At 36.6% G+C, this 12,475-nt stretch overlaps 1 protein-coding gene across 3 annotated transcripts in view; it reads left to right on the forward strand.

Annotated features, from left to right (window-relative positions):
• The window catches only part of Exoc4 (exocyst complex component 4), a 702,198-nt gene that overhangs the window by 91,953 nt on the left and 597,770 nt on the right, over positions 1 to 12,475 (forward strand). For all 3 annotated transcript variants that reach the window (XM_021164590.2, XM_021164588.2, XM_029478695.1), the window contains exon 7: positions 5,448 to 5,622. In XM_021164590.2, coding sequence (XP_021020249.1) covers positions 5,448 to 5,622 — 175 coding nt within the window. The remainder of the gene's footprint in view (positions 1 to 5,447; positions 5,623 to 12,475) is intronic.

Consider the following 12,475-nt stretch of genomic DNA (forward strand, 5'->3'; position numbering starts at 1 on the left):
AGAGAACTAGGTTTTATTATATGTCTTCTTTTCGCCAAGTGCCAGAGATGAAATTCTGCTGCCTTAATCTCTTTGCAGGTAGGGGATTTTGTTTGAGGAACCTGAGAGAAGTCATGGCTGTCCTCTAGATAGCTGGTAGGATATCATGCTGCATGCAGGGAAGGGATCTGCCTTTGTTATGAGCCATTTACTCCTGAGTTTACCTTCCCCGTTTCCCTGACAGACTGGGTAACCTGTAGGTTGTAAATTTCTCTTTCCTGTATCTGATCTCTCAGAACCCCTTGACTTTGTTGATAACTCTCTCCTCCTTTGCCTTCTAAAAATGGCTCTAGCCTCCTTCTCTGACATCTTCCTAATCATCACCCACCCTTCCACCCTTCCATCCTTCCTCCTTCCCTTCCTCCCTCCCTTCCGCCCTCCCTTCTTCCCTTCCTTTGTTTCTCTCTCTCTCTTTCTTTGTGATTTTTTTTTTTTTAAAACAGGGTTTCTCTGTGTAACAGCCCATAATCACCCTTTCCAATGCTGCTTTTTCCCAGGAGTTTTGGCTCTGGCCCTCCCGTGCATACCAAACTCTGCGAAGTATTTCTGCCTCATGGCACCTTTCAAATATTTATGTTTTTCACATTTCTAGTACCTGCTTGTCTTCTGAGCTCCTGACTTGCATATCAAGTACCTAAGGCCATGGCCCATTAAACTTAGCATATCCAGATCTCTCCCAACAGTTTTCCTTCTAAATTTATACTTTGACTTAATTCCTCCACCTCCACTTCTCTTCCACTTCTTCATCTTTTTCATTCTCTTCTCTTTCAAAAGAAAATAGCATCATTGGTGCTGCTTAAGCCAGAATACCAGACAGAGGCTATGGAGCCCTTTGATTTCTTTATTACTGTTCATTCACCTTGGCTTGTTCTGTGTTCTGACTTCATACCTCAGGTATCTCCCTTCAGGCTCCTAGATCAGGTAGGAATCCATGACTTTACAGTTGGAGACTTTTGGAAAAGTGTATGTGTGTGTGTGTGTGTGTGTGTGTGTGTGTAGAATAGATTCTGCATTCCTCATGTGAGAGAACATATATAATAGTTGTCTTTCTAAATCAGGTTTGTTTCACTTAATGTTTTCATTCTTTTTTCTAAAAAATGCATAATTCATTTTTTACGGCTGGAAAAAGGATCATTGTAGGTGCCAGTCCTTTAATTGAGTGGATTCAGTCACTTGGTGTGAAAGTCCAGTAACATAAAACTGGTGGGAACGATCTTAATATGGCAAGATCATGCCTCATGTACGCGTGTGCACGCACACAAAAATAAAAACCGCTTTCATTGTGTATATACATCAAATTTTCTTTGTCTATTCAATTGTTGATGGGCATGTATAGCTTACCCTTGTGAATATAAGAAAGGTGCCATAAGAAATGTGACTACACCAATGTGGTTTGTCCCTCCCGCTATATTCTAAGTCTAGCTGGAACATATGGTTGCTAGTTACTTGTTTTTTTTGAGGAACCTCAGTACTAGAAACATTTTATTTCTTTTGTGCTATTTATGAAAGAAGGATAAAAAGTCCAAAAGAGTCAAAAGAAAAAGTTAATTTTTCTCCACAGTCAGAATTCAGAGGACTAAGTTTTCAGTATAGTTTTGTTTTGAATTTTTAGATTCCATTCTTCACTGTTCTATGTATTTCTTATTTACCACAGTAGAACTGTAGACACTCATTATCTGTTTTACTTAAGACAGAGCTGCTGCTGTTAGAGCTTAAGCTATTTTGGAATGTAATTCAGAAACCTTACATTTCACTTCTTGAATAAATGCAGTCATTAATTTTGGTTAAACTAAGAAATACCTAGACAATTAGTAAACTATCTTCTTGATATACTGGTATTAAATTTCAAGAGTTCTGACCCGAGCAATAGATTAATCTGTTGATGAATTCATAATATGATGGCATTGTTGGGAGGTGATGCAGCCAGAAAGTGGAGCCCAGCTGGAGGCTGCAAGTCACTGGGTACATGTCTTTAGGATTGTATTTTGTCCATGGGTCTTTTCCCCTTCCAAGTGCTGCCTAAGCTCATGAGTCCAAACAACTATTAGGTGAACCCTGTGAAAGTGAATCAAAATGAATCAACACGTAACATTTACTATCAGGCATTCTGTTAATGATTAGTGACATGTTTTTATTATAATGACAGGCTTTGATTGCTGTGGTTTCAGCTATAAATCTGTCATTTTATGAGTTGATTTCTTCCTGTTCTAAAAACCACTAGTGTATCTATGACTTTTTCTGTCCTTGAGATGTTTCATATAAACAGGCAATCATCTTCAACTTTTTTTCCAGAATATTTTCAGCTTGTTCTTGCTGTCTCATAGATTGTTTTGTTTTTTATGTACTATCCAATATAGTACACATTTATATTATACTTACACTTATTAGTAAACAAACATTGGATTATTTTGCTTGTTGTCACTAATGGTACTGTGAACATTTGTATTCAAGCTTTTGTGTGCCTATGTTTTCTGATCAATTACATGGGTATTCTAAGTATGGAGTCTCTGTATTTAATGTTTTGAGAAACTTTGAGAGCTTGTTCTATGGAGGAAGTGACAGTTTATAATCTGAGGAAATTTGTACGACAGTTACAATACTTTATATTTGCCTTTTTTATTGTTTTATTCCGGTAGATAAAAATATTTTTTCATTTTGATTTTGATTTCAATTCACTTATTACTAATGATGTTACATATCTTTGTGTTGCTCAGTTGCTATTAACATGTATTTTTCACAACAACAGTATGCATTTACATCTTTTTGCATTTCAATTTTTACTCTTTATTTAAAATTACAAGTGACACTGGCACATGGAGTTTTTTTTTTTTTTTTAATAGATATTCTAGGTATACATCCTCTATTAAGCTGTGGTTGATAGCTTTCATTTCTCATTTTTTTGTATCACCTTTTCTCATCCTTCATGATATGAAAAAGTAAGTTTTTCTCTTGTAGCTGCAGGTCTGTTACTATTTATGGTTGTGTTGTAAAGCAGGGCTGAGCTTTCCTGCCTTGAATGGATTCTTAGCTCCACATAGGCAGAGCTGCCTGTAGAAATGTCACAAGGCTGGCCCATAGCCTTCTAGTGAATGCTGCACTTTCCCCTATCCTTTGTAGCTCTGATGATTGTACTGGAGTAGAGGGCCTGCCTCGAGACATTGAGCCTACATGAGTGGCTGAATCTGGCCCTGTGTCAGGTTTTATTTTATTAAGGGATGCCATTTCCTCAATGTAAATAGAAACTCTGAATCTATATCCCATCTCGTTGCTTCACTGGGTCTTTTCTGAGAGAGACCTGCACCTGCTAATTATGCTCTTCGGGTACCTGGCTGATAGGATGCACAGCAGCGGAGGGCAGTGGTCATAGAGCCAACCATTGTACTGCTTTCCTTTTCATGTTCTGTTGGAACTGCAAGCTCCTGGACCACAGTGTCCTCTAGACTTCCGAGTGTCATCAATTGATGTGTTTTCAAACAATGCTAAGTACAGTAAGGCCGTTAAAGTTTCATTTTGTCAGAAAGGACATTTGGTCATATAACTACCTTCATGACAAACCATAACAGAAATATAACAACCCTGAGATTTCATTATCAAGAGCGTTAAAAGAACCAGTTAATGAAAGCTAATACATTGCTTTAATGCTCCTTGTTTTACATATTGTTTGCAGGCTCATTCTTTGGAGCCATAGTCTACTGTCCTTAATAGCAAATTTAAGTAGAAACTTGGGTTGCCCTACTATTTACTGTGTATGATTGAGTTACAAGCATATACTAATATTTTCTTAATACTGAATTAACTGTTTTTTAACAGTTATGTTTACTTAGCCAACTTTTCTCCGCTGTTATATATGGCTTTTTAAAACAGAAAAATGTGGCACATGTAGATATAAATCTGAGCTAACATTGAGAAGATAGAGTTTTCTTTCAAAAGGTACGATGGCTCCTGTTTACCTACTCAATGTGTTATTCCTAGATTATGCAAGTATACTGCAGGCTGGGAGCACTACATAAATTCTATTGATTCTCTCTCATTGAAATTGCAATGTCAAATAGATATTAGAGTTTTATCATTGCATAGTTATGGGCTGTCACATTGGCACATTAATTAAAACAATTGGGCAATAAAGAAGACATAGGAATAGATAACATGCTGTGCGTTTTTGTGAGATTATAGTTGCAGCCTCCACTTACGGCCATAAAGTCTTGTTAATTGACACCTCTGTAAAGCACCTTTGTGCTGCTCTTCTACTCTGCAAGTTGGCTTATCAGTTTGTTCAGGATCTGGGAACATAGAAACATATACTGAAGCTCACATTCCAAGGTTTTCAATCTTCATTCATGATTAGTCATTAAATGTGTTCAGCAAATATTTCCTAACCATCTTCTAAGTATTGTTGGGTATAGCAATATATAATGTAGAATCCAATTTGAAAAAATGATAGTGGAGAGGGGAGGCAGAACACCTGCAAAACGATAACTGTGACCTATACTTGTCAGGGTGCATATGTAAGCCACGTGTGGGAAGTTCCTTAAACCTCGGTTGCACTCCTCTCCAAGTTAGAGGAGGAAGCCATTCTGTGGCTTTGTGATCAGTAAAGCTATAAAGCTCAATGGTAGAGGAAGTACTTTGTATCCATGACAAAAATCTCTGTACTTTTTTCTTAAATACACATCTGTATTCTAGAATGGTAGTGAGAGGTAGGTGGCTAAATGCACTAGCTTGGAAATCAACTATTGTTCTGAGACCAGCTGCTTGGCAACCTCATTTTATGTCCTTGAGTATATAGAATCGATGTAATAATATGTGTCCAGCATATCTCACTTTGATAAATGAGATAATGTGAATGCCTAAGCTGCACCCCGTAGTGAAAGTCAGATTGCTTAGCAGGTGTCCATTTTTTCCCCCTACACCTTAGGCTATGCATTTGAATGATAGCAGAGCACAGCTTCCCATGACTAACAGGATTAGTGTCCTTACCAAAGCACTGCATTTATTGCTACTGAATATCACATTCTGTGTGGCATCTGAACTGCTGTCTGAAAAACTGTCCAGAATTCATTGGAGACTACCTATATGAAAAGAGAATAGTTACAATTCTATACTCTCAAATATGCTAAAAAGAGCTGTGTTATTAGGCTGCTAGTTTAGGGATTTTACAATGGATTTATAAACTCTTAAGTCATCATCACTTGGTGACAGTAATCTGAGTAGATACATTTAGAAGATTGCTTAGATCATGCAGCCGTTCCAAATCAAATCTGTTGGAATGTGAAATTTGTCTGCTTACCTTGGGCTGTGCTTCTCACTAGAGCTGTTAATTTTTTCTTGCAGGCCAGTGTAAACCATTCCTCTGTGATGGTATGGATTTATGTAAATGTTTTGTTCTGTTTTGTTCTGTTTCTCCACAGGTTACTTCTAGAACTGCTGGAACTGTTGTTTGATAAGTTTAATGCTGTAGCCACTGCACACTCTGTGGTTCTGGGGTACCTTCAGGACTCTGTTGGGACCCAGCTAACACAGCAGGAGGAGATCAAATTATATGACATGGCAGATGTGTGGGTGAAGATCCAGGATGTGCTGCAGGTAAGGCCTTTGTACAGAGGCTGCCATCTTGACTGGGGCAACAGTGTAGAGAAATAGAAAACAGATGCCTCAGTTATTACCGTAGGAAGTACAAACTGGATAAGAAAGTAACGCTTTCAGAGAAAGGGGATGATGTCATTTCTGCCATCTTTCAAAGGACTTCTAATGACCTTTTGTTGTTATTATTGTTATTATTTTACAGGGGGTGTCAGGCTCTAAGAATAATTGCTGATTCGCAATATGTAGCACTCAAAGATATACTCTATGAATATACTCTATATTCATTGGTTTTTTTTTTTTTGCTTCATTGAAATTAGTCATATGTTTAGCTAATAAGAAACTTGCATGGTTAATATAGGAATATCATGAGTTTGAGGGCCGTTCTGGGATTTATAGAGAGTTAATTGCTGACTGTGCCTATGAAATGAGACCTTGTTTTAAAAGAAAGAGAGCAGGTATATGTGGGGGAGAGATAATAAATATTAAAATGTTTTAAAGCTATTTTATGAACATGGCTGTTCTTAATTTTACTATTTTCTTACAATCACCTTTTCAGGCATTGGGTTAACTGACAGGTCAGGAGCTTATTCTGAGAGATGGAAATAAGTCCACGGTTGGAAGTGCATTACTCTCATTTGCTGATGACCAAAGGGATTGCAGGACTGTTTGATATGATACTGCTGACATGGCATTCAGAAACTGCATTATATTTTTCTCTCTGCCGACAAAATAGATTTGATTTGGCCAGATGAAAATTAGAAATGCAATTAAGAGTTAGCCAAAATAAGTTTGACATAGCTAAATAGAAATGGTAATATCAACTTAGTATTAAAAAGAGTAAGTACATGTGGAGAATTGAAAAATGTAACTATGTTGGAATGAAATCACTTGCACAGAAAATAGGAATGTTTGCAGTGATAAATAAATCATGAATGCAAATTGTAGTCATTTTTGAGAATATATGCACGCTCCTGGTAGATTGAATAAGATTGATTCTTAGTAACTCATTTTCTAGACTTATTTTTGGGAGTGAGGTGATGTGCATTTGCTCAGTTAAAATGGATTGAATCTACTTTTTTTGGATTCTTTTTACTAATATATCAATTACTATGTACCTGAAATAGGTGCTTGAAAAATGTTTGTTTATTGGTGAAAATATCTCTATGGGTTGTAGCTGCTTGTTTAACACTTTCCATGCTGGTTTGCTTATAGAAATGTTTGCCACCTAGAAATGAAATGTATTTTTCATGTTATTAACATGTTAAAGCAATTTTAAATATTGAGGGAATTCTGGACCTATAGTTCTGGCTATGTTGAAATTACCTTTTGTAGTAAGGAACTATAAATCCAAATCGACTCAGGTTAAATAACAGAAAGCAGAGAGCAAGTGAGATTAGTTCCATATTTTTCTTGCTTCCTCTGATGGGTATTTTTCAAGCTATCACCATAGAGAAATGAAGTCCAAAAGATTATCTTTTCAGAGGGATCAGGGATTACAGTTTAGGGATATAGAGGCTTATGAAATTTGTGAAGAATAGAGTTCTGGAGAGCAGGAAATTGCATGCAAAAGGAGCCCTAGAAAATTAGTGTAGAGTTGGCTGATCCCTTGGTCAAACATGTTCTACAAGCCTTAGCAGGAAACAACCACCATGGTAGAGATTGATGATTGGAGATTCTGAAAGTATATGCAAATGCTTGGGAATGAGGAGAGAACAAGCCAAAGTAGCCAGTGGTTTCAGATGTGACTTTATGCCTTAGGAACATACATAGCCCTTCTAGTCACAGAGCAAAGGTTAATTCATACAGTACACCTCCAGAGTCCCCTGAACTGAGTTGATCCCCTTATGAAGTAACTGGATAACATCTAAACTCTCTCTTAACTAGTATAAAAGAATCAGATTCCCAACAATGATGCATATGCACAATGTCTAGCTAGCAGTTATAATACCATTCAAAAGTGTGACTGCATGACTCATATGCAGGATAAAAATGGACAAAAAATTGTATCTGTAATGACAACATCACCAGTTGGAGTAAATGGTTAATTTTATACTCTCGAGAGGATCAGTGAACCTGATCATAGATCATTAAAACCCATCCACACAGAGTGGTATCAGACCTAAACCAAAAAAATGAGTAAAGCCATTAGTTTCCCTGATATAGTTTCTTTCATCTAACAATTATGTGATTGCAGTGGTAGAGGGAGAAGATTAGGGCATAACATTGCCAGAAGAAATAATGGCCAAAATTTTTGAAAATATAGACCCATGTATCAAGAAGCCCACTAATTCCAAGTAAGATTAACACAAAGAAAATCAATACTAGATGTCAGTTTGCTGAAAACCAAAGGACAAAAATGTTAAAAAAATAGCCTGAGAAGAAAAAGGACATACCACTATGGGGGACATATAAAAATAACCACTGACTTCAGTGTCAGCATAAGCCAGAAACCAGTGAATGCTATCTTGAAGGTGCCAGAGAAAAAGTCAATCTAGACTATTGTATCAATAGATAGAATGTTGAATCAATTGAAATTATCCTTTGTGGTAAAGGTAAAACAGACATTTTTTTTTGATTTTTAATATTTTTATTACATATTTTCCTCAATTACATTTCCAATGCTATCCCAAAAGTCCCCCATAGCGCCCCCCACTTCCCTACCCACCCATTCCCATTCTTTTGGCCCTGGCATTCCCCTATATTGGGGCATATAAAGTTTGCAAGTCCAATGGGCCTCTCTTTCCATTGATGGCCGACTAGGCCATCTTTCAATACATATGCAGCTAGAGACAAGAGCTCCAGGGTTCTGGTTAGTACATCAAAACAGACATTTTAAAATGAATTAAAGTTAAAAGTATTTAGACTTGTACTTAAGAAATATAGAAAGCTTTTTAAGCTGAAGGAAAGTGGTAACATATGGTAACTACAGGAAAAAATATGTGGGTAACAGTGAAATATCATTTTCCTTATTTATTGAATTTTTTTATCTTTTGATGAACTTTCTTTATGTTTAAAGGAAAGCTATTAATCATAAAAACAAAACTTATATTAAAAATGATGATAAGGGACTGGTGAGAAGGCTCAGTGGGTAAGAGCACTGACTGCTCTTCTGTAGATATATAGCAATAATTTTAGAAATATTTTTCTGGTAAATAAATCTGTATTGATAAAAGTTTCTTACAGCATGCGTGAAGATATATAATGTTTAGGATAAACTATAATAACTTCAGAATGCAAAATTTAATTACTGGTGCACTAAAACAATAGAATGTATAAATAGCTAAAAAGCTTTCCAGAGAAGATAAAATTGACCACTGAAAAACTAAGAAAGGAAGAAAATTGATGTCAAGAAAGGAAGAAAAAGGAGCAAAGGAGAAGGAAAAGATAAAGAACAAAGCCAACATGATATGGCTAGGAAATAAATGAAAAGGTTTATACTAAGTATACAATTATATTAAATATAAATAACTAAACACCTCACTTATATGGCAGAGGTCATATCGGATGAAAGGTGAACAAGAACAATATCTAGGCATGCAGGCTTAATAGATGTATTTTATTTTATTATGTTTTGAACTTTTAAATATTTTTAAACTTGAAGGAAACTTTTTAAGAATACTAAAAGACTACCCATTCGCCTCTATGTTGAAATTTGCCTTTGGTAACATTTCATTATTTTATATACTGGCCCTCATTTACAGCACACACACACAGAAGAGAGGGAGACAGAGAGAGGGGGAGGGGGGACGGGGAGAGAAACACTCACAAACACACTTCTTTGAAAAACTTGCAGCAATTTATGTAACCTATTGCATATATTGTATTTTGTAATATGACCCAATAGTGTAGATAGTGTGTCTATTTATTTTTATTTATATCAGTTGTTCAGTATAGAACACTTAAATATGACATTGCCACACATGCAAAGACAGTAATTCATCTGCTCCTGCAATAGAAGAGTTCTGACTTTGCACAACTTAAATGACTATTTCTAAGTTTCCAGTAACAATGAAATGATCCTAGTTCTGCCATAATGAGGAGCTGATTGAAATTATGAGCAGGACAAACAAACTATCCTGTCTTCCTTTATTTGCAGTGGCTTTATCAAATATGTGTAGCTCCTACACCTTTAAAAACAAAACTTATATTAAAAATGATGATAAGGGACTGGTGAGAAGGCTCAGTGGGTAAGAGCACTGACTGCTCTTCTGAAGGTCCTGAGTTCAAATCCCAGCAACCACATGGTGGCTCACAACCATCCGTAATGAAATCTGATGCCCTCTTCTGGTGTGTCTGAAGACAGCTACAGTGTACTTATTTATAATAATAAATAAATCTTAAAAAAAAAAAGAAAAGGAACAAGATTTATTTATTAAAAAACATTTAAAAATGATGGTAACAACGAAGCAACTTAAATTCAATGAGGCATTAATATTGGAATGTATAAATTGTTACAGTAGGTACTTCTGGGTTATTAAGTGAATTATTCCTTCCAAAGTTTAAAATGGAGATTTGGATTTTGTAATTTCACATCACAGAGGGATGTATTTTAGCAGCTTCAATGGATTGCAACTGATATGCTGCAAAGTTTAAAGGTACAGGCTTTACTGCTTCTCAGACTGTTCGCTAAGGTCAACTGTAAAGAATAGTTTTTACAATATCTTTATGAAGTTGTAAACCCATAGCTGTAGTCTAACTTTCAAACAGTGTTTTTACTCCAAAAGGAAATATTGAATCCACGAGGTTCCTGCACATTCCCCACTCTAACACAGTCACAGTCCCTGTCTGGGAAATGTCTTGCTCACTGGCAGGTTTAGGACAAGGAAGGGGTTTCATTTAGTTTTCATGTAGAGTTTTATCCATAGAGCCAATTTAGTTTTCATATGCTTCTTGGAAGAATGGTCTTTAGGTGAAAAATTACCCTTGAAGCATGAAATAATTGAAAATAGCAGACATCTGCATTTAAGCATGAATGAAAGTAAGATAACATGATGAATGGAGTTATACGTGTTTGGAGTTTAATTTCCAGCTTTGTTTGGTATGGAAAATGTTTGCTGCTAAAAATTTAAAGATTTTTTTAAACATTAAAACCTGGAGAAGGAGGAGGAGGAAGAAGAAAAAGAAGGATGAGGAGGAGGAGGAGGGAGAAGAAGAAGAGGAGGAGGAGATGATTAAGATTCTTAGCTTTAAAATAAACCTGCAGTTGCTTTCTTCTGGAACCTGGGCTTCCCCTGCCTGCAGACCCCGTCCTTTAGTTAGAAGCTCATTTGTCTCAGCATGTTTGTGTCTGGAGACAGACAGTGAGAAAGACAAGGCCAGAGCTATCACAGTAACAAGGTGTCAGCCCCATGACCACACACCATTGCACTCCTTTTTCGGCTTTGTACTCTTTTGAAACTGTGATAATAGAAATACGTGTTTTTACCCTTCTGAGCTGCAGAACTCTCCTTCCAAAATGTCACCCACTCGGTGATATGCCTGTCATACCCATGGCTGCACATTTTCAAGTGTGGAAGTCTGGGGTCCACTAAAAACATGAAAGTCCCCATTTCTTACCAACTTCTGCATAATAGAGAAAAGAAGAGGGTCACTTTAAGTAACCTCATCTTCCTAGCTGTATGATTCTGAAAAGATGTAGGTTTTAATATCTGGTTTCAAAACATTTACCATTGTTGGCTGACATGGATAGTCAGTCCTTTGGTGAACTTAATCGTGTCTGAGCAGTAGATCCCAAGGACTCTGTTTACGACTGATAGTGACTCCTGGAATAAGCCATTGCTTTTCTAGTGTCTTGATGTCATTTTCTAGAGAATGTAACATCATTTTACTTTGGTAACTGCTTCATTAATGTTTAAATAGTGATAAAATTAACCTCATGGAGAGAGAGCTAGGAGTTTGCTGTCAGGGAAGAAAATCTATGAAATTATTGGTCCTGATCATGACCTAGAGGGGATTTTCAAGGAGACATACTGTTTCTATTTTCAATCTAGGAGTGGAACTAAGTTATTCTTAGGTTTTGTTGCACTTAATATTTTAGCTAAGTGAGGATTCCCATCCTTAAAGTGGAGCTAGCCTTTCAAAGTACTTAAGCCACATATTTATGAGTGAATTATTCAGAAATAGTGTTTTCTCATTTCTCAGACTTGAAAGTTTTAGCTTACTGCTATTTTAGACAGTGTGGCCAAGCTGTCAGCCAGAGACTGCTTCTCCAGAATGGTTTTTCTTTTTAAAAGTTTTGTTCTGTTTTGCCGTGAGTTGAATGGCATACAATTTAATTAACATCTGAAAGACAATTCACAAATTTTCCTCTAAATTGCAGTCAGTTTGAATAGCACATGTTTCAGGTTTACTACTAATTCTTATAGCAGAAAGGATCGAGAGCCAAGGAGATATCTTAGGGTCTTGCACAGATGTGGCAAATACCCGAGGAAAGTACTAGGGTATTCAATGTGCAATAGAACCTCGGGAAAATGGAGATAGTTATTATACTGAGTCATACTTTAGAAAATAAAGGCTTGGCAGGGCACACCTGGATTTGGTAGATTTGGTTGTAAGTCTGTTCATGAATTTCTAGATAACCATAAAGACCTACTTTGGCTAGATTTCATCTTGACCTGTAGAACGACAGGCAGGTAAAACAGGTCTTCCAGCCTTTTGTGCCTAAACCACACTTGTCTACTTTTAGCTGAGATTTTGAGTGGATAAAGCATTAAAGCCACACTGTATGAAGATCCTGTTGGTACACCTACTTGATATATGCTCCTCACGCTTTGTTGCCCCAAGCATGACTGACTGAGTAGTACTCCATTGTGTAAAAATACCACATTTTCTGTATCCATTCCTCTGTTGAGGG

The sequence above is a fragment of the Mus caroli genome, chromosome 6, assembly GCF_900094665.2.
Source record: "Mus caroli chromosome 6, CAROLI_EIJ_v1.1, whole genome shotgun sequence".
In the NCBI taxonomy this organism is placed as follows: domain Eukaryota; kingdom Metazoa; phylum Chordata; class Mammalia; order Rodentia; family Muridae; genus Mus; species Mus caroli.